Here is a 22,731-nt window from a genome sequence, read left to right as displayed (position 1 = left end):
TTCCTTAAAGCAAGTGGCAGAATGGGTCTGGTAACATATTTAGCATCTGCACACAGCTTGTCATCTTCCCTAAATAACTGAGTAGATGAATAAGGACACTACTAATTTCATTCACACAGCCAGTCCGTGGTCGATGCAATGCTCAAGGTTCTGCACAGGAAACAGACGTGTCTAAATTTACCCAGTCCCCAGTCTACGGGCAGCATTTTAGAGTTCCTGATGTCTCCAGTGCTCCAAGCATGTAGCTAATGAGTGGCAGCGCAAACAACTTACTTGTGCATGGTTTGTGTTTATTCTAACCCACACATCAATACTGTCTCATAAGTAAGCTGAACAGAACTGCAACGTCTTTCCTAAAATGTCGACTCACTGGGGATGTGGAGCTAGTGATAAACATTGCAGATCTTCTTCAAACAGAACTTCTCTGCCTTTACTGCCTAATTTAACTGAATTTTCATTTTTTCTCTCCCTCTCTTCTCAAATGCAGCTCTTGAAAATAAAACAGTTCTGTCTGGGGCACACCACGTCCCTTTGAGGAAATTCATTCGCTCAGCACAAATGTAACTGAAAGCAGACCGACTCATTGCTTTCAGGAAGTATTTTACCATGAAGTATTCTATGTTGCTTGTTTCTCACTTTTCTGTTTATTATCGGGCCTTTCGATGGCAGGTGGTTTAGAGAAAAAAGCAAAACTTACAAACAGTGAAAGTTGCATAAAACCTCTGGGCCAGATCCTCAATGGATATAAATTGTCTTTGTACCATTTTCAGGCTCAGGAGAACAGGCTTTACCAAATCAAAGTGCTCTTTGTTTTCTAATAGGTTTCTGCTGCACAAGGAGAGTAGAAAAGAGATTTGTTTCTTCTGTAGCAATGTGCCCTTGATTAACCTCATTTGCAGGAGCTATTCCAGTTAAAAAGCTAATACCAACACTGACTTCTAAGTGTTGCTGTGTGATACCTGCCTGTTCATATATCATTTACTTCTCTCAAGCCATTTTCTGTCAGCACAGATGCAAGCAAGATGTATGCTGTAGCTGAATTCCATATCATCATTAGCAGAAAATTACACCAAAGTGCTATAAAGTAATTACACTCCTAAGAGGTGAGCCAGGAGGAAGTCAGTGATTAAATGTGTACCACCAGAGTCAGCCTACACCACTTGGTATTTTGTTCAGAGGCTTTCAATCTATTTTCCAATTGCTGGCTAGTGCCATGGGCTGAATCAAACCTTCAGTCGGGCCCTTCTTCATACCGAGTGAATTTTATTCCAGTCCCGTATAGCACAGCACAGGATAACAGTAATTTTTAAACGGTAGCTTGAGGTTGCTCTTGCACCACTAAGCTCTTCTTACTGAAATCTTTCAGAGGCTCTTGCAGAGGTGCTGCAGTTACAGCCATCCATTGTGGTCAGGCTGCAGCCTAGCTATCTGTCATACAAAGAATGTGAAAAGTGCGAAGGTTTAGAAATGATGTGATCTGAATTACCTACATAAAACTCCGCCTGAGTGAAAGACCTTGGAGCAATGACTGAGGAAGCAATAATAATACCGTACTCTGTATCTTCCCTCCAAATGATCTCAAACACCGGTAAGCTTAACCTTTGGCATTCCTGTGAGAAATACATCTCCATGTTGTTGACAGTAATTTGAAGCACTGAGATGTTACCATTAATAACTGAGGAGTGAGCAGCACACCCTCTGGGACACAGGGAAGTCACGGTCCTCGTCCAGAGGGGCCCGCTATCAGGACACTGAAGACAACAATCAGAAAGGAGACCAGGTGAGGCAATTGATCTGTGGGCTCCATAGTTTTATTTCACATTTTGCCCTCCTCTCTCCCTCCCTCTCCCAGCTTTGAGTTCCACCCTCTCAGCCTCCTCCCTTCGGCTCGCAGTTTCCCCGATCTCCTCCCCATTCCTCCCGTTCTGCTCACCCCGTTCCCAAGAGCCAGAGACAGGTCAAATGGACAAACAAAGATGATACAGCCAAAATGCCAAAGAATTTGAACCGTGGGAGATGAAAAACCTTCTCACCCTTCAGGACATTGGAGGGTCCTTTACGAGGAGCTTTTACCCAGTTTTACCCTGTTCCTGTGGGTGAAGGATCCAGATGCACAGAGTAACCTGAATAAATAAGTGGGCTTTCTAATATTGCCTCCAAACTTTACACTGAAAATGAGATGGTCAGATCCTACCTGTAGTGTTGTGGGCAGCTGTTTGGTGACTGCAGATACCATATTTTTCTTAACACCTTTCCATTCTGTGTGCAGTTACCCACACAGACAACTCTCCTTCACTCAGGCCTAATACTTCTGAAATCAGTAAGAAATTTATTACTGGTTTCAATGGGAACAGGCTTAGGGCACAGATAGCCTATTCTGCGTGCATGACTGATGTCAAAGTAATCCAGCAATGCAATTTAAGGGCTGGTATTTGGTGCCCTCAGCTTCCAGCCACATAGGAAATCCAGGTCCTAATGCTCTCTGTTGACTTACCACAGCCTACACATTATCATCTGGGTAGGACGCATGAAGACCAGTAGCCGCTGTTACAGGTGCTGGACCTTTTCAAAAGCTACCCAGCTACCACATGAAGTGTTCAGCTGACCCTGGGTTCACTACGTCCCTTGGAAATCTGCTCTAGTTTTATTATTAAAAAGCGTAAAGAATTTTCATAAACTGCAACATGCCTTCATAAATTTAATGAGAGCTGGACCACTAAGCGCAGTCTACAAGTTTGGAAAATCTCCCCTTTCTTCCAACTTTTAAGTTCAACAAAGTTTAAACTTTTGCAACTTTTAATTTCCAGGTCATGTAATCTGTGACTTTGTAAAGTGAAAAACCTGTTTAGTACCAGATCTTTGCTAGTCCTAATGCTATAGTTGACCCCACCACTTTTTAACCTGCTCTTATGGAGGCTGTGAAAGCTTACTTTTTTGTCCCCAATAAACTTAAACTTTCATGCACTGATCACTATTCAATCCAAAAGCATACTGTGGATGAGCAAACAGAAGTCAGCTTACAGAGAAACTTTTGCATATGGCTTAAAAGAAAGCCCAGCAAGCATTGACAATGATAGATGATTTCCCCCGTGACATTCAAGAATAATGTAGTTTCACATTTACATTAGGGAAAAACAACTAACAGACACACTTAAATAATCATTAAAAATTAAACACTTGACATAACGCAGATTTCAACCCTGTTTTGCCACACATCTTTTAGAAATCATTAATGGATATCATTTCAGGTCTTCTCATTTGCTTCGCTCATGAACAAAAGCTTTGTAATGGAGGTTCCTGTGTATCTGTTATCAGCAAAAGGTTCTCTCGAGGGAAATTAAGTGAAAGGACATTTTTCTTGTCTTCATGTTTGACATTCAGGAGTAGTGACGAGATAAGGTAGGCACGGGAGTCTTTCAAAAGAGCGCCAGATAGCAATGGCAGCATTTCATAAGGACGTGAACCGTTCATCATCTGCTGAAAAGACTCCGTTAATGTGACCTGCTTTTAAATCCAGTGTTTCGCAAGGAATCCCATTTTCTATTGTTATTGTTACTTCGCCTTTCTCTTCTAAATTTTCTCTCTCTGTTGACTCTTTATTCTTTCTAAAAACAAGGAAGAGAAAATTGTCTTATTCTATTGACCTGCAGCACTCCACCAAGCTTTCACAGACAGAAAATAGCACATTTAGTTAGAAGGTCATTGTAGGTTACGTACTGAAAGGCATCGTCTGGCGCAAAGGCTCCCCAGCATCATTTGCTCTTACATCAACTTTAGCTGTATTAGCTCACAACCACCTTTACGTGCGAAAGCAGGCAGCTACCTGCACAGCCTCTTTGCTGCTGTAAATATACCACTGAAGAGGGGAGGCCTTCCCTTCCTGGTTCTGGAAACTTTGGTTTAGTGGTTCAAGGTCAGGACTGGGAATCAGAAAACCTAGGGTAAATGCATTTTAAATATGTTATACGTATCACTTGGGCAATTGTTCTGTAAAAAGACTGGAGGTTGCAGGAGTAAAAGCTGGTGCAAGAGAAAAATAGAAAAAAAAAAACTCTGAATCTGTTTTTTGCTTGAAGTCAGGAAGGACTGCACTACACATCTAGTCTGGCCCTGTTGTACATGTCATAGATTTCACCCAATGATGTGGATAAATTAAAATTTTAAGAAACAGATCAGCTTCTGACTGAAGCCTCTGCTGGTGGAGACTTGAGTGCCTTCAGACTCCTTGACAAACTTCTCCAGAAGTTAGGCACTCTTCCAACCTAGTATCTTTTTATACTTCTGTCTTTTAGACTAAACAATTTCATGGGTTTCACTTTCCTGGCTACAGTTCTCATGACAACCATATTAAAATAGTTAAATAAAATTATCTTAAAAAAAAAAAAAAGATATAATAGAGAAGTATCAGTCAACATGTCACAGTGTTCCTTCAATTCCAGATTTATTCTGACCTTGGAATCTACTAGTTCATAGTTGAAAAACCTGCTGTACTTTACAGCCTGCAGCATCAGCAGTTTCGGAGGATAAGAAACTCAAAGGTCGGCTCCACCGCTTCTTCCTATCCCACAACACATACTGTAACAATCTGACTCAGGACAATCATAGCAGCCTGACTCAGTATAATTTCGAATAATAGTGATATTAAGAATAATAAAATGTTATTGGCCTTTGGGAGATTGTTGGCATTACAAGATTGCTAAAAATAAATGTGGGGATAGTACTGGAAGCCTCTGACCTCTGACTGACTTACCTGCTCTTACAGGGATGAGAGTTCTTTAATTCAAAAAGTGTGGGCACAGAACATAAAGAATGATGGTTACTAAGGTGCACATTCAAAAGAAAAGAGAGGAATAGAAGAGGCGTGTAACTTGTTGCCATAGTAATTCAGAGAAGCTAAGAACTTCTTAGTCCAAGGAGAGACTCAGCAAGTCAAGGGAAGATAAAACATTGTGGGTTACTCAGGACATGAAGATCAAATCCATCGCAGGAAGGCCCCCAGCTGCAAAACAGGTGCTGGGTGAGTAACAGAGGGAAGCATTTGTGTGCTCACTCTGTCCTTACCCTTCCCAAGGCAAATGTTTTTGGTCTTTGCTGAAGATGGGATTTTGGAGGTAGGGCTGTCCTTCAGTCTAACACATCATACACAGTAAAGGATGAATAGGGTAGGGTAGAGTAGAGTAGAGTAGAGTAGAGTAGAGTAGAGTAGAACAGAACAGAACAGAACAGAACAGAACAGAACAGAACAGAATAGAATAGAATAGAATAGAATAGAACAGAATAGAACAGAATAGAACAGAATAGAATAGGAGCAGAATAGTTCAGTTGGAAGAGACCTACAAAGACCATCAAGTCCAACTGCCTGACCACTTTGGGTCTGACCCAAAGTGGGGTCCTGCCCTGGGTAGACACCAAATCTATACTAGTAGAGAGAGAGGTGTCATACTGCTGTGATGACAGGAGAACAAACATAACAAACAACAGAAGTTGCAAGATAACGTGTCTGATCCAGTTCACTGTAAAGTAAATGGCTACAGTCACATGGAGCTCTGCTAATGATTGCAAACTGCAGGCAGCTGTGGCTTGGATTTTTACATGTTGGCAGTGATGCACAGTGAAAACCTAATTAAGAAAATCTTCCAGTTCAAAAAATGACACGTGAGTCTAACTCATTAAGGAAGCTTCATTAGAGGCCAGTCATGTGCTTCCTTGATAACCTGTGTGTGAGCAGGCTGAAGCACTCCCTTTTGTGCTTATTTGAATTAAGGCATTTAACTGGTACTTTAAAGGCCAGTAAAGACAAAATGCCAGGTTTATGAGAAGTCAACACTGTCCTTGGGGCCAGATTTCCAACATAGCTTACTAGGCAACATAGCTGTCACTGTGTCAGCTCTGGTCAGGCTTCCAGGAAAACTCATTACTGGTTTTGCTGAAGTCTTTTCATGACTTATCACATACTTCAGTGCCTGAAGAAGAGATGAGCACTTTTGAAATTCTCTTCTCTAATGTCTGGCTCTTCTATCAAGAAGCCAAATAGCTCAGACCATCCATTTTACCTCTCCAGTCTTTCCAACAGTAGACAGAACAAATACATACTTGTTTTACTCTCTCACTCCCTCAGCTCTGCCTGCAGATGCCATTGAGTTGAAAGGAGGCTTAGAATTCAATCATGGATAACTCTGCTCTCAGGAAAGGCTATGCATAAAGACAAGGTAGGGAAACAGAGGAGGGAGTGAAAAGGCGCCTAACAGAACTGTTCAAGCTCAGCTGAGCTATTCTGTAAACAGGAGGGAAAAATGTTGTCTTTTAGCCTGATATAAAGTACAAAGGATTATTTTAGCTAGAAAAATCATGGCTATTTAGCACAATTTATTTATATTACACTCATCTGAAATGTTCAGTGACCCCCTTTGAGCTAGGTGTTTTATAGATTCACAGAGCCATGATACTACACAGATACACTGAGGGTAAGTATGGGCTTCAGGAACCAACAGTCCTCCAGTTTTACAGATGAGGTTGCCTAGGTTCAGGGGATAAAGTAACCTGAAGGTTATGGAAGGCTGTGACAAGGTTTAAACTATACATGATCTCAAAGTGTCTGCCCTAACTCAAAATACTGTTTGTTGAATTTTGCTTTTTGATAACAGAAAGGGGGGGGGGGGGGGGGGGGGGTCACAAATTCATGCAACTTTTCTGAATGCACAATAAAACCGAAGGGATTCAGACTACCCATCTGTCTATGAAAACCACTTATCCCTCACAAAATGTGCTGTTCTTCTGAGGTCTTTTAACATCGCTTTTTGAGGTGATAAGGAGGCAGAAAGGAAAAATCTCTGCAACATACTGCTTTTCACATGTGAATCCATTGCCCTGATATATCTGGGGATATAGTCCACCATACATTCAATAACTTTAATATCATCTAGTTGTCAAAACAATTTACCTTTTTTCAGCTCATCTCCTGTTCCAGTATGATCCTCTTGCTTATGTCAGAACTTTACATTAACCTAACCTTCATGGCAGCCTATGTCATGGTAGAAGCTCAACTATTTCTTACTTCCATGGCAGGATCTCAGCTCAGATGAGAAATTTCCATTCCTCATGCCCAGCTCTGAGCCAACAGCGATGGTGGGATCAAAACCTCAACTAATCTCTGACCCACTTCACCCCGCTCACACTAGGAAAGCATGAATAATCTTCTCTGTTTCACCACTGCTGCCACAGGGCAGAAAATGAGTGACAAAGGGAGTATCTCTCTCTCTTACCCTACTGCCAAAGAGCTGGCACCTAGGCTGGTGAGATGTGGTCATGAACCTGTGAAGGGCTAGGTTGCTCAGACTCATCAGGATGTGAACAGAAGGTGAGATGAGGCACCATCTCATCGGGCAGGCCTTCTTCAGCCATACCTTAACCATTACTGTGTCCTCTGCTTAGGCTTCTCAAATTGCGGCAGCGCTTTTTCTACCCTTGTCAGTTTTTGACACTATGGCCTTGGAGGGGGCATAGTCGCTGGCAGGCTTCTCTCCCTTGGTAGCTATTTGGCTACTCTGTGAGAGGAGATTCACCTACAGCACGCTAAATCTTGAGAAAAATGACAACAAAAGTCTGTGTAAAGCTATTGTCTCTACTTAGATGACCTCCAGGATCAGGCTGTTATCCTCCTTGTTTCCCATACCCCAGCATTACTAAGGCATTTAGTTCACAGTTAAAAAAATTTAAACCCTACCCTCAGAAAAGGACACAAAGGCTACCTTTACCTATGGATGGAGCAAGGACACAGCCGTAATTTCTCTGAGGCAGATTTGAAAAGCACAACCAACCCAGCTAACTTAATTTGCCAGTATGTAGTTAGAAGAAAAGCTAAGCTGCTTACTTCTTGCGCTGTTGAATCCCTGCAACAACGAGGAAAACAATTGCAGCCACAATGAGACAAAGAACAACACCAAATACTATAAGCCAGACAGGTGTGGAGGGCTCAACAGGAGGTGCTAAAGTGGAGGATATCTTCAGGAACTGCAGCGTTTTGTCACTCAGTAGGAAGGCATTGTTGATTCTGTTCCGGTTCATCCTTCATAAAAACAAAAAGCATCACAGCTCTTTAAAAAGGTATTTTATAAATAAAAAGGATAGAAGAAAAAAAAAATATTTTCATGTGTGTGCTGCAAGCCTGTCAGGGTTGAATTTGATCCAGCATGATGTTGGTAGGATTACACAGACCTTCACTTTAGCATAGATCCTGTCAGTAATCCATAGATACCCACATGCTTACAGGGTTTTGAATACCAGACTTCCTTATTTATTTATCTGAAAAATTGGAAAATACAGATGAGACTTGAAGTACAGTATTATTAATTGTTTCTGGTTTGGACCACATGCTGAAGATTTAGCAATCTAAAATGGTGGCTCTGTTGTCTTGTTCATGAGACATTCAAGGATAGCGTGGGACTGGTGGTGCCACTCTGCAATGCTCAGACGATTTTCTTATCAGTGCCCCTTGGTTCCATAAACTGAACTATCTTACATGTTATAGGCATGTACATCTGCTCTTGCTGCTGTAGATTCTCTTAGATCCACGAGGCACTAGTTATTATTTGGTCCAGAAGAATCCACACCCATTGCCAATATACCTTTCTTCCCTGTAGGATGTATCTAAATGAATTTGTACTTTGCACATGTTTTCTATTATGAGAAACACACTTTTTCAAATGAATAGTACAACTGCTACCCTTGAATGGATATCTTCACTCACATTCATTACTTTTGAGCATTTGCAGTAATTTATGGATCTGAATCTAAGCAGTCTCAAAAGTATTTAGCAGTATCTTTCACTAGCTTTTGCAAAACATTTGAAAATTTTGAGAAAATTTATTAAACATATTGGTGTTCAGAGATTTTGATTGCAGTTGTATCATTCACATCATCTCTTTCTTTCATACAATTAAATTAATTTACCATAGAGCAAGTATTTCCTAAGTAATATTTCCCATAAGATATATGGGAAACAAAGGTAAAATTTTGAAAATTACTCTTCTTGGAAATCATCGTGTTGACTATCTCTTAAGCAGGAAGTTCTTACCCTTAACGGAAAGCTAGCATTCCTGGAGAGGACTGAAAGCCATGGCATATTATAAGACTCATTATATGGTAAGCCACCTGTGATTTAAAGAGATTTTCACCCTTATTGATATAAATGGTTCATTGTGAGCAGCTAAAGTAAGCGTTGTTCTCCCTCCTCTAATGGCTGGAGTTACAGACTTATGTGCTGAAAGACATGCGGGTAACTACAGGTGCTTATTGTGTTATATATCCATGTATATTTGTGCAAGATCTTGGGAACCATACAGAGCTCTGAGAAGGTTTGCCTTGCTCTTTGTTCTTAGGTTCTGGAGAACCTCATACAATAAAATCCTGGTCCTCGGTAGCATTCTTACATGATGCAGTACTATACAAAGAATTAGAATAATGGTTTAGGATGGAAGCCTGCAATCAGAAGCAATTGAATTTTCAAGTAAGAAGCTTTATAGAACACTTTAATTCTTGTTTCTGTGTTAGGTAGGAATTACAACTTTTTAAAAATAGCATATTGTTTTTTGGGTGAGAGACAGCAGTTAAAAAAACAAACATGCTATAATAGTATCCAATTTCTCCTGCAAAGAGGGCATATAAAAGACTTAAGTAAATCAGCTTATGCTACTGAATGATTCAAAGAATAACAGAAATGAAACGGAAAAAAAAAAAAATCTGCATTCCAGCACTCTTAGAGAGCTTCAGTGAATAAATAATCTGCTTCCTCCACTAATGCTATGAAACTATTGTTTGGTGTCTCTGTAGGAAACAGTTTAATCTACTCATAAGCTTAAAAGTTAATCTTTCCAAAAGAACGCATACTCATTCATCAGGAATTAGGCATTACACCTCCATAGAGATAACGTGAATTTTCAAGACAAAGTACAGAATGTCTAAAAACAAAGAGGTCTGTTTTCCACTCAGTGCTTGAGAAAGATATGTGAGTTATGCTGCCTGTGGGAGTCATCCCCATAAACCCCTTTCGTAGCTTTAATAGACCATTGAAGTCAGGTTTTTCCCTCTTCAACTCCACGCTCTTGCTTTTATTGGCTACAGAATGTGATATTGAGTAGAAAGTGAACTGATTTGTACCACACGGTATTTGTACAAGTAATGCTCAACTACTGTAGCAACTAGCATTCCAAAAAGAGCTGAAATGAGAATAATGTGAGTACAAGGTTATTTAAGCCAAGCTGGGACACAGCCAGCTCTTCTCATGAATAGCTCACATGAGCTCTTCTCATGTGAACATTGACTTCTACAGGAAGCCTGAAAAAATGTACTTGATGAGAACCTAAAGGGAGCCTGTGGTCACTAGTCCTGGTGCGTGCAGATGGACATATGACATGCAATGAGCCTGAAATGATATAAATCCCTCACAAAAAGGATGGAATTCTGTCATCTGAGGAAGAAGGCTTTCTCACAAATGTAGCAGCCGGATGCCAGCAGTGCTTCTGCCATGCACGGGATACGAAATTACAGTCTGGGCTCTGGGAAGGGGTCTAGCTTTCATCCAAAGCTCCAGCATTAAGAGAGACTCCTTCCACAGTTATAATCCCAAGGTTCACATGCTTTGAATTCTGTGGGCCTGTTAAAAATCCTGCTAATCTTACACGCCTGAAAGAGTACTGACCCCTTGGTGTTTTAACTACTTCCATTATTTCGTCCTTAAAGAGGCAGAGTGCTTATTCATGGCCCCGAGAGAGAAAGCATCCTCAGTCAGCAAGAAAGGAGAGGCTGCAGAAGCAGTGACTGTACCTGATGGCTGCCTCTACCTCGCTTCCTGGAACAGTTGTTGTATTTTTGGAAGAATCCGTGACCACAAACCAAAATGACACCCGATCCGTCACATTGCAGAGCAGCACATTGGAAATTCTACAGATGGTTAAAAAAATAATAATAATAAAAAAAAATTAAAGAAACATGGGATTAATTATTGAAATATTTCAGATTTTCCTAAAATACTGCTGTCATCTAAGGGGGAATAATCTTCTAAAAAATGTAACGGTTAATGCCCAAGGAAGAAACACCACCCACGGCATTTCCTATTTCCTGATATGATAGAAAATATGTAAGCTTATTGAAACCAAAGTTGAACCTACAAATGAATTTCTGAATCTACTACAAACCTGTCTGGTCTTGGACACACATTTAGTGTAATAAAACAGAAAAATAAATATTTGTATCTTAATCATCTGGGCTATGAAAATAAAGCCATATAATGACATAAACACATTGATGAAATAAGAATTTTATTTGTGACAGCCAGTGCTACAGGAGCCAGACATGGGCGATTCCCCATACAATCTTCAAGTGTGTGCAGTCCCTCTACAGGGTACACTTTCAGGAGAGAGGAGAGGAGGTCAACAGGGAGGAAAGAGTAAAGAAATTGGTGTTATTCTTTTTAACATCTTTCTGCACTGTCAAGCACAGAGTGGAGGCAAAAGGCTGAATATAAACATCATGCTGGGACTGATCTATGCCCTCTAGGATGTGCTATGGCATATTTACTTCATCTGTTTCAAAAGAAGATTACTTGGTTTTATGTGAAGTTAATAGTGGAAGGCTATAGGCATGCAGCTTCTCACGGCATACTATGTAAAAAGTGGGTGAAATGTCTTTAAAATGCCCTTTTTTCAGAACCTTATGAATTTGTAATCTACCACTGGTACTAGTAAGTGTATTAAATGAACTATAATTAGAAATACCTCGCAGAATGATATCATCATGAGTATTAAAAATAAAGAATTGAAGGCTAATACATGTATAACATAGGGACTGAGAATAGATGGTGCCCTCATGTTCTTCTATCTGTTCCTATTTTATTCACACAACTGAGAAACCAGCCAAACACACGTGCAATATACAGCAATTGCTGTAAATGTAGCATTTATTACAGCATGGCAAGGAATATGATATGCATCATAGAAGTACATCCAAAAACTTGAAAGACAGAGAGCTGGAGAGAGAAAAATAGAAAACAACAACAACAACAAAACATTCTGTATCATTAATAAATAACCCTTTGGCTCAGGATTCAGCTTTCCTGGTCATGCCCAAGCAGTGAGCAGATATTCCAAAAGCCCACGAGCAAGAGTTAGGACTACTTTTATTGCCAGGGAGCAGCCCAGCCTTGGTTCACCTTTGCATAAGGTCTGCCTGGCCACAAGCATAACAAAGCTGCCCTGACCCCGTCTTGTTGGACCCCACTTGGGACAACTGGACTTCAAATGCTACCTGCTGTTCCGGAGAAGGAGACCGTGCTGTGGGCCAGCAAAGACGAATGCAGCCTCTCTCTTAATTAACTACACTGATGCCCATTATTATCACTGCTTTCAAGGTTTGGAGTGTCCATCATCAAAATGCAAATTTTAACATTTTCTTTCCAGCTTCTGCAATTTCCCAGGGTGACAAATCCCCCACTGCAAGCAATGACCTGCCACAGAGCTCTGTTTTGTAGTGCCATCTTCTGGCTAATTACAAACTTAATTAAATGACTGCTAACAAGACTTCAGCAATGGTCTGAGGAGCAGAAAGCACAAAGTAGGAAAGATTGTAAGGTAACAAATGCTGCCCTTAAGTGCATAGTCTCCAGCCAGAAAAAGAAAAAAAAAATAATTAAAAAAAAAAAAAGACTGTTAAAGCAAGCATTGGCTTGTTCACAACAGTTTACTTTGGATATTTTATAGAAATACTTATTGCTAAAAGCTTTTTTGGGTGGTGGGTGCTTTTTTGGTTCAGGTGCCAGAGTGTTTGGGTAGGGCAACCTTTAATTTTACAGAGAAGGTATATATTCCACAGAGACATGCAATAAAGTGGAAAGCAATGATTTTGCAGAGCTGAAATACCCACTTTTACCTCTCAGGAACAATGTCAATTTTGCAAATACAGAGAATTTTCTTGGATAAAAGAGGAAAGCCATCCTCTGGGATTTTAAAAGATATTCACATCAGTTTGCTGGCAACAGTCAGAAGATGAAAGTAGATTTATTCCACTCAAAATAAAAGCAAAGCACAAAAATTACAGGAGGGGGGAAAAAAGTGTCTACTTTTGGCTGGTGGATGACAAACTCTTGCTGACTTCACAGAATACCTAAAAATGTATCTGTGGAGGAAGTTTTCCTTCAGGAGAATTTATAACAGTAGGACCTAAATCTTCACGCTGCTGCAGTTCTTAAAACCGGAATTTCTGTGGTGCACTCATAAACTGGTCCGGGCAGAAAATCTGAGTTCATATTGCTCTACAAATGTTCTCAAAATGTGATGTGTGGGCAAAGCTCATTCCCCCAACAGAAAGACACGTTTGGTGGGCAAAGACTGGCAGAACACCCTGGCATTCTCTACAGCCTCAGAGACTCAAATGGACTCTTCATGCTGGGGTCTTCCCTACGTTGCCAAGGCTTTCAGCAGGAGATAGGGCAGTCAGACATCGCTGGGGGCAGTGTCTCCATCTCTGGATGGAACAGCACTGAATCAGCTGGGCAGCAAGACTCATGCTGAGTTACGGAAATTTTGCCTCCTCAATGCCCCCTGTTGTGTCTAAAATCCTTGCCTGATTATCAGCATCTAAAACCCAGTTTCACTGCTGCTTTTCATCAGCGGAATCTGAATGATGCAAATCCTTTCAGGCTCCAAAAAGAATAACACTGTTCACAAGAAGGTCAAAGAGGATTGCATAAACACCAAAATGGACTAGTTCAACAAGCACCAATGTGACCATTCCCTTGCAGCAGGTATGCCTTTTTTTTTTTTTTCCATTGCTATTTGCACATAGGTTTGATTTGCAGCATGCTGAAGTGTTCGAATCTCCTTATGGAGATTTAGAGTATTACTTAGGGATAAGAAGATCCATCAGAGACTCAATGGGTGCTGGGTGCCTACAGTGGCTGTAAACTAGTGGGAGAAGCATGGGCCCTGAGTCCCAAGTGTCTGTATCTGGCTATCTCTACAAGTTTATTTTGTTGTTCTAAGTGGTCAGAATATTTTTTAGTATCAAAAATGCCTGTCTTAGGAGGACAAATAATGTTGATGAATGTTTTCTGATTAGTTTGTTAGGAAAACTCTATCTTCCTTATATAGAAATTGGGGGAAGATGTACCAAAAGTAGATCCTTTCATTTGAACGTAGGTAAATGTGATCACATTCTTTCTACTCTAAAGATTAACCAGTGTCAGGCCAAAAATAAATGCATATTATTTCAAATGAGTGACAGATTAGGGAAAGCAGGATTGCTAACACAGGCTGTGGACAATCATCTTCTAACACTGGCAGATCAAAGGTTGGCTTATGTAATTCATGAATGTATGTATTGAGAATTAATCAAAAAGCTATACAGAGAGCAAGAAAAAAATTACTTGTGTTTCTCCACTGAACATTAAACCTTTATTTTATCTCTATTAATAATTACTGAGTAATTCCATGGATTGTGTTGTTTTTTTCCTGTTTCACACAACCTTGACAATTTATCAAGCCTTTCAAACATTAAACACAGCTCCACGATTTATTAAATTTTAGTTTAGAAATTAACTTTAGAGAAACTGAGATACAATGTGCCATCCTCTCCACTCTGAGTGGGACCACTTGGTGGTTACACGAGGGCAGCAGCACCAGCACCAGCTGCTCTTTCCAGCGGCACATTCAAATGCTTGCCATCACAGGCTGGCTTTAATCCAGCTTCAGAGCCTAACAAAAGATGACTTTGAATCTCAGACATGATGGGCAGGCTGCAACAATGGTTATGCTGATCCACCAGAAAATTATATGGGGCCTGATCCAGATTGCTGAAGTTAATGACGTTCAGTCTCATGTGGGAGTCAGCTGTGGCTGCTGCTGCAGCGTCGTGGCTTAGAAATTAATGGGATGTTAAAGGGGAGGTGTGTCACATTCTGGTTATGTCCCCGTGCAGAAATTATACTCTGTCAGAAACAGTGTTTGGTTGTAAAAGAGCAGTGGATTTTTCATAAAATTTTCTTTTGTCAAAAATGTTTAACTGACTGGATGCAAAATTTGGGTATATTTAGATGCTACCAGAATGCAGTCATTGGCAACTTGTTTCTTCTTTTATCGCAGAATAATTGATCATCTTTTACATCTCATGAAGAAAACCTGCTGGCATTTACCTGTAAATGTGCCCATAGTGTAATGCAATTTATTTGCCACAAGTTCCCTTAGTAGATTAAAAATTCTACCTAACATGCAAAGTAGCAGAAAAAACTGCTTTGTGACAAAAGGTATAAGATTTCACTCAGTCTAAAGCTCAGTGAGACTCTTTGGGATCGAGGTTGGGTACAGCCTGGCACTTACCTAACTTGTAACTATGTGGGGTTCTTGCCTCTGCCCCAGCAAGTTACACTCATGAGGAAGTCCTGTACTGTCTTAGAAACAGGAAAAGATGTCCACACCTAGCTGCTTGTAAATACTGTACTGACATCTCCTTTGACAAACTGAAGAGCAGGAAATTGTTGATGTGTGCAAGCCCACCTCCAAACTGGAGTAACACTGCCAGTATCATATTTGTCCATATGAAAAGCTGTCTTGGTAGGAAATTGAGCTAAGTGAGCACAAATGCTGTGGTTTTTCAGAGCGGATAAACACAGCTTCCATTAAAATTTTAAGTCCTTTCATACTGGATTTTTCCCATTCCTATACCAGACTTTCTAATATTAGTTGAGTCTGCAGACAGCCACGGTACTTGAAGAGAATAAAGTTCACTGGTGTCTGACACAGGCTTTTTGCCATGTGAAAGCACCACAGATTTGAAGGAAGAGAATAATAATTTAAAAAGGGGACCTGGGACTAAACTAAATATATGGAAGCAAATCCTTATGGGTCAGAGACTGAATTAAAATTCTCCTTATTTGAAAACCTGAGAAAAAGCCCTGCATAATCACCTTTAATTAGCTTGAATCTTAAATTCATTTTTTGTAAGCGTCATGTTCATTGTGTGCAGTGGGAACATACTTGACTGTTTTTGTTAAGCTCGGCGTAATGGCTCCTTTGCTCACATAAGGCACCTTCTGAGGAACACGAATAAAACAGTAAGGAACCAAACAATCCCATGACGTGGAGGGGGAGCGCATCTTCTATTTACGAGAAAGTGCATCAACCACAATAGTCATCATATGACTAAAGATAACTAATGTCTTTGCAATTGTGCACTATGCTTCATCTGATGCAATGATGGCCTAAAGCAGGTTTTTTTTTGGAAAGTAAATTGAAAACCTTATCCTCATTAGCATACCAGAGCCATAAATCTTTCCTTTAAGACTGAAAAACAATAAACAAAAAAAAAAAAAGGCCTATAGAAATGCACTCACAAGGTTTCTTGTTTAAGAAAGGGAAGAACACACACACAGAAGATGCAGCCTGCTAAATGGTCTGTCTGATCTGGCATCTAATTTCATAAGTAGCAATGATCAGAAGCCTGAGAAGAATATTCAATGCCTTAGGGTAGATTTAATCCCAAAACCAATTAATGGCTGATTTATGTCTGAACAGCAACATCTGAAAATTCTTGATGCTAGGTAATTCAGCAGCTGTAATATTAGGGAGAGAGCACCAGCACAGCAATCCACCTTCCAGTTCTCTGGCTCAGCTCATCTTCAGCACAGCGCTGAAGCTACACGCTGAGTAAATGTGCACCAAAGCTGCTTATTCAAGGATCCACACCGCATTTCTTGACCTTGCCGATGGGCCCCTTCACCTCTTCCCAGTACGGCCTCCAGAAGGTATCATGTCTTACTGCCAGAGTCTGCTAGAGAAAATTGGCATGGCCCCACTGAGAGTGACAGCTGTGCCACTCCACATCAGTGGGGACACTGCTCCAAGGACTGCACGCTGCTTAAGACAGAGAGAGTGATATTTAACATGTATGTGGGTGTCAAAAAAATACACTGGAACAGTCTGCTTTTGGATGCTGTATATAATGATTTCTACACGTCAGTACAGCAGAGAATGGCCCACTAGGTGCAGCACTGTTAATAGGTATAAGGCAAATCAGAGTAGATGCTTACTGAGTCGTAGTTTTGGTGGAATATCTTCTCATTGTAAAAGCCACCATTGCTTTGAAGAGGTACTCTTCATTTGCATCCCAGGCATACTGTAAAGGAAGATGGAAAATCATCAGTTTCAGCTTCGGTGCTTGCGGTACGGAGGGGGAAAAGAGTCACTGAACTTGGAATGCTATACTGATCAAGAATATGAATAAATTCACTGGTTGTGCTATGAAAATAAATTCCTGCCTCTTATTTAGTGTGCAAAGATGACTTCTAATGGCTACCACGAAATGCAATACAAAGTGAAATGAACTTTTCCAAAAACTGAATGAATGGAATGTTTCTGGCAACTGGCCAAACTGGAAATGTAAAGCACCTCATGGCAAAGACCAGGCACATTACCAGAATTCTCCCAACACATCTGCACCAATTGCCTTGACTCTTTTGTTGGATCATCCATGTTAAAGGAGGTTTAAATTCACTCTTAAAGACCAAGTGGTTCTGCCAGAAAATAAAAAAGCTAATGTTGAAGGTAGTCTGTGGGAGCTGGATGCCAGGACACCAGGAAAAAAAAAAAAAAGAGAGAGATTGTGGCCTTCTTGCTGCATGCTGTTCTTACAACATGAAGATAGACTCAACTACAAGCTGAAGATAGGCTCAGCTACAGGGAAAAATACTACATCACATTTGAGATAAAAGAAAGAAAACAGCACCGTTACTATTTCAATAAAAAGTAAAAACGGTCTCCAAAAACTTTTCTCTTTTGTCTTGATGAAAAATCAAGCTTCCGTAATTTCAGGTTTCTGAGAAAGCTTCCCTAGGTTCCCCTGGGCTTTCATTCCCACGTGCAATTCTAATGCCCAGCAAGAACTGCACCTATTACATTTTTATAACAAAAGACGTGACTGAGGCATACTGATTGAATTTCCCCTTTCAGCAGATTATAAAGATTCATAGTTTCTTGGAATGATATTAGTGGAGGTTAGAGGCAGCTTTCCTCAGTCAATCAGAACACAAATCTAATCTTTAACTTTCAGCATTAAAAAAAATCCTCCCTGTAATCATCCAAAACAGAAAAACAGTGGAGTGGATACTTAATCCCGCTGACAACCTAGACCTACTTTTTCATGGGCCTTTATAACACACTCAAAAAGCATCAATGCACGTCAAAAAACAGCAGACAGAACACCACTGAAAATGCCAAATCTTAATTCTGTTTTTTAAATTCTGATTTTGGATGCATGCAGCTGCAACCTCTCTGTAAAAAGGAGGAATCCAACTTCCAGACACCATCCCTCATTTTGCTCTGACATACTGCGGACTGGGAGCCTGAATAGGGAAGGAGGCAGACAGTTAAAGGGCAGAAAGTCATACTCATCATATTTATCATCCCTAAACGAATGACGAGTGGTGAAATGGGCTGAGATACGGTTGGACGGGGACAACAAAGCTGAGCAACAGACAGCTTGAGCAGCATGAAAAGCCAGATGCAGCACTGAGAATCAGGTTTCTGACTCACCACTCTTGCTTTGTGAATGAAGGGAGGTGTAAACCCACTGTGATAATGCATGCCAGTCGGGGAATTAAAGTGAAAACAAAAGAGGACTGTTTGCATAAAAATATTTAAAAGCCCATATTTTGAGCCCACTGCACTGATGGAAATGTAACAGTAATGTCAGCTATAGTATTAAAAAAAAAGAGACAATGTAGTAGAGGAAGGAATACAGATAAGAACCATAAAACTATTTACCATAATTTTAAAGACATCTGTATTTAAACCACAGAGCACAATTTGCAGCAGTAAAAGGGCAGATCATCCTCTTTTTTGTGTGTGGCACTATTGACTGAATCCCTGCGTGCCATCTGTAGTCCTTGAGAGCAGGTCCAAAAGGACGGAAAAAGATCATTTGTTATCCAGTGGATTAAACCAGCTGTAGAGGTAATTCCCTCAGATGGATAATGGATAATGATGAAACTCCATTTCATGCTTACATGGACACAAATGCAATACCTGTCCTACATACTATATGTACTTGATATGTTTATGTTTAGTGCGCTACATGTATACATGCACAATGCATCATTACGAAGTAGATGGTTTTCATGATGAAAAAAAATAATGATGCAGTAGCCTAGAGCTTTTTGAAGACAAAGTAACAAGAAGGGTACCAGCTGAAAGAGTAAGCACTTTAAGACAGACAGAATAAACTGCGAGAAATGGGAGAGGAGACTGGCAGAGAAAACCAAGCAGCACTCAGGGGTCTGCTCTAGTGAGGAGAGGGAGCTGCAGAGTGCCTTCTGGGCAGAAGGGTGAGAAGCCCCAGGAAAACAGGGATGAGACAGGAGGCAGAGGAGACGAAGATGGCTGTGGGCTCCATGTGAACAAGAACCTCTGAACATGACTGCTTGCAGGAATATGCGTGGTGGGAAGGCAACCTAATTAGGAGGAAGAGGGCGGCAAGAATGCCTTTAAGGTAATAAATGGTACAGACACAGCTGACTGTCAAAGCCAGTCTTTATTGCTTGCTAGTGAAAGAGGAGGCTGTTGAGACAATGGGAAAAAAAGAAAAAAAAAAAAAGAAAAGAAAAAAAAGATGAGTGTAGATTGTAAAATGCTATAGTAGTTCTCTAAGGAAGACAAAATGTATGTTAGTAGAACAAAATTATAATCTTATAAACTTGCCCTGTGCAACCTGATCCAAATGCAGTGTTGATTTGGCCTTGAGCAGCAGAGGACGAGGGACAACTGAAGGTCTCTTCCCTCCTGAGTGGCTCTATACTTTAATTACCTGGTCCTTGGGCCTTCAGTATAGCTACACACAAACGGAACATGCTTTCTGGGCCCCATTTGGTGGCAAGACACTGCATGTACAGCAGCCTTTCTCCCCCTTACCCTCTGCTGTGGAAGCATCCTGAACACGTGAGCCGGAAGGGAAGTGCACCTTGTTCCACCCGGCTGCAGCCCCTGATGCGCTAGCTCTTTTTGAACTGGTTGAACTAAGAGGTGACACAGAGTTACGCAGGCTTTTCTGTGGACATCACACCTGCTCACTCTGGTTGACTCTGGCCCTTTTGAGCTAACTCTCTACGGCTTTTCTAACTCCATGCCTAGGAAGCAACCAGTGACTCCAGAAGCCACTCATAAAGTTAACACCATCCTCAGAGAGACTCTGTCCGTAAATCACCTTCCTTCTGTTTAGGTTTCCTCCCAACAGTTAGCCAGCAGTGTCTCTGTCTCTGACACTGTTTTCAAGTAACGTGAAAACAGCTAGATACTTACTATATCTTAGCTGCTATTTCCACTCCACTGTGACAAGAACAACATTAATACACCAAACAGCACTAAACAATAAAAGACTCCCCACTTACTGTTTTTTTCTTGTAATATAAAGTACCTTTAAGATTAATAGTTTGTATCATACCTTTTTGGGGATGAAAAATAGAAAAATTACAAATGGTGAGACAAATCTCGCTTATTTTACTATAATTTCAGAACTAAAAAACACTGATAAAGAGCACTGCTGGGAGCTGCAGTTTTTATTCCTCGTTTTGAGCCTAATGTTTTGAACCAAGATTAAATCAAAATATTTGCAGTTATTATCACAAGGTGTTTCAATAATGATTTTGACATATTTTCAACGACAGCATTGCACTACTTCACTAATTTTTAAAACAATCTAGGTTTGCACAACTGTTTAATTAGTCTCTCACCCAAGAGGATTGACTTCAATACCAATTTCCACAGACAAATACTTTAGCATATACCTTGAACGTTTCTTCTTAATGTATCCGGTTTATGAAGTTCGCAGTGGAATTGGTCCCTGCTACTGTTAAAGTTACCTAATAGTCCAGGGTAGTTTCAGAATGGCTTTTAAGGTCACAGGGAGATTCTCATACCTCCAGTCTCTTCTAGAATGTAATTTGTGGTGTTTTGTTTCCCAGGGCTCCTAACAATCAGACATTAGACTTCCAGTGGAGGTGACTGTCCAAGACATTTCATATCTAATTTTATTCAGAGCCCTGTAGCACTGCAGATTTGCTGTAAGCATTCAAAACCGAAAATGAATATTGCATTCGGCCATATCTCATAGCTTTTTAGATCAGGAAGGACCATTTAGTCACCTAATTTCCCAAACTCTTGCATATTACAGACCATTATTGCTCACACCAGCACTCATACATTAAGTCCAAGGACCTGAATTAAGCCAAAGCATTTCAGTCCTCATGAGACTAACCTGTGCACCACAGGCAGAGAAGAAAGGGCACTATCCAAAGCCTACATTAGTAGGGAATTGATGAGATATGCTTGAATGATCTCTACAGATCATGGTTGTCTGAGAGCTTGACATAAAATCCCATTTCATAAAGATCTAACAATCTTTTCCTGCTTATAATCTCTGACATGCTTGACTTTACAATTAGCACTGTCAGGAAGAAATGCTTTTCCCAAAATACAGACTTAGATTTATGCAGCATCTCTCATGCATGAAGTGCAACATCTCTACTGTTTTTTTTTGTTGTTGATTTTTTTTTCACGAAAAAGAGAAAGAAGAAAAAGGAAAAGGAAAAGAGAAAAAGAAAAACAGAAAAAGAAAAAGGAATAGAAAAATAGAAAAAGAAAAAAAAAAGGAATAGAAAAAGGAAAAAATACTTTGACAGAAAATTATCTTTATGAAAAGGCAAGCTTTACACTTCACTTACAGGATGTCATTTTAAGGAGTGGGCTAGCCAAATGCCATGACTTGAGCAAGCTATTACAATTAACACTTCAGAACAAATTGCTTGTGCTGCCTTCAGAAATTTTACAGTGTGTATTAGTTCTTTTTTGGCAGATGTTTAGTTAGGAAGAATATGTGAAGATACTTTACTTACTGCATTATCTCCCAAAGCTGTTTTGATACTAAGGCGTACTTTGAAAGCATTCTGTGCATCTGACACAAAGAGAAGAAAAGCAAACATATATTGACAGTCACCAAGATAGGATTTTAAATCATTTACTTCTCTAATTATTTTACAGATCACGGTTTCTAAATTTGCCCTAACAGATTACCTGGTTAGGAGAACCAGAAGTTACTAGCATGAATAAATGCATCAGCCTTATAGATTTTCAGTCAGGTTTACCGTGACCTCTTTAAAATAGGTAAGATCAACTTCCGTACTTAATTTGCAAACTCAGCAAAGAAGTGAATGCTCAGAGTAACCATATTTAACATAGATGCAACCAGATAAAATAAAAAACATAAGAAGCCGACAGCTATGTAGGCATAATCTCATAGTTAAATTTCCCCGAGGAAGAGTGGGAAGCAGCAGCTCCAAAACTTACCTGGCTTGCAGAGCTCAGCATGAGCAACGGTAACTACAGAGAAAGTAAGCAGCAAAACCTGTAACATCCTTTCAGTGTGGAAAAGTTGAGGCAAAAAGAAGTAAGTCTCTGGTGTAAAGCACTCTTAAACTTTCTGTGACCCAGGATTAAAGCATCAGCAGCACAAGTGAGCAACCAAGTAAAAGGTTTAATAATTAACCCCCGTTATTTTAGCTAAAACGGGCACTAGAAACAACTGTCTTCTGTTAGTTATTTACTACCTTTATCTGTAGTAAAAGGAAAAAAAAAAAAAAAAGCTGTTATAAGGTTTTAATTTTCTTTCTTCCTGTACAGAATAATGCAAAGCATTACA

General features: G+C 40.1%; 1 protein-coding gene and 1 long non-coding RNA gene across 3 annotated transcripts; one reads left to right on the top strand and one right to left on the bottom strand.

The window, feature by feature from the left end:
- Positions 1–1,719: 1,719 nt before the first annotated feature.
- LOC136786763 (uncharacterized) lies at positions 1,720–16,809 on the top strand. Its single transcript, XR_010826253.1, has 4 exons — positions 1,720–1,780; positions 9,060–9,141; positions 13,691–13,795; positions 15,132–16,809. It is a non-coding gene; the product is annotated as an uncharacterized lncRNA (long non-coding RNA).
- On the bottom strand, positions 1,794–22,562 carry CLTRN (collectrin, amino acid transport regulator). Of its 2 annotated transcripts, XM_013183962.3 has the most exons (6): positions 22,380–22,548; positions 21,929–21,987; positions 17,075–17,160; positions 10,822–10,938; positions 7,871–8,065; positions 1,794–3,605 (listed from the first exon to the last, which is right to left on the bottom strand). In XM_013183962.3, exons 1-6 carry the CDS (start codon positions 22,444–22,446, stop codon positions 3,449–3,451), a joined length of 681 nt encoding a protein of 226 aa, XP_013039416.2. In that variant the 5' UTR covers positions 22,447–22,548; the 3' UTR covers positions 1,794–3,448. The 2 variants fall into 2 exon arrangements, with proteins under 2 accessions (XP_013039416.2, XP_066837660.1); XM_066981559.1 differs by lacking the exon at positions 10,822–10,938 and having other exon boundaries at positions 22,380–22,562.
- Between the last annotated feature and the right edge of the window lie 169 nt (positions 22,563–22,731).

The sequence above is a fragment of the Anser cygnoides genome, chromosome 1 (genome assembly GCF_040182565.1).
Source record: "Anser cygnoides isolate HZ-2024a breed goose chromosome 1, Taihu_goose_T2T_genome, whole genome shotgun sequence".
Lineage (NCBI taxonomy): Eukaryota > Metazoa > Chordata > Aves > Anseriformes > Anatidae > Anser > Anser cygnoides.
Note: the sequence above shows the minus strand (reverse complement) of the source record. Positions and strands in the feature narration are given on the sequence as shown.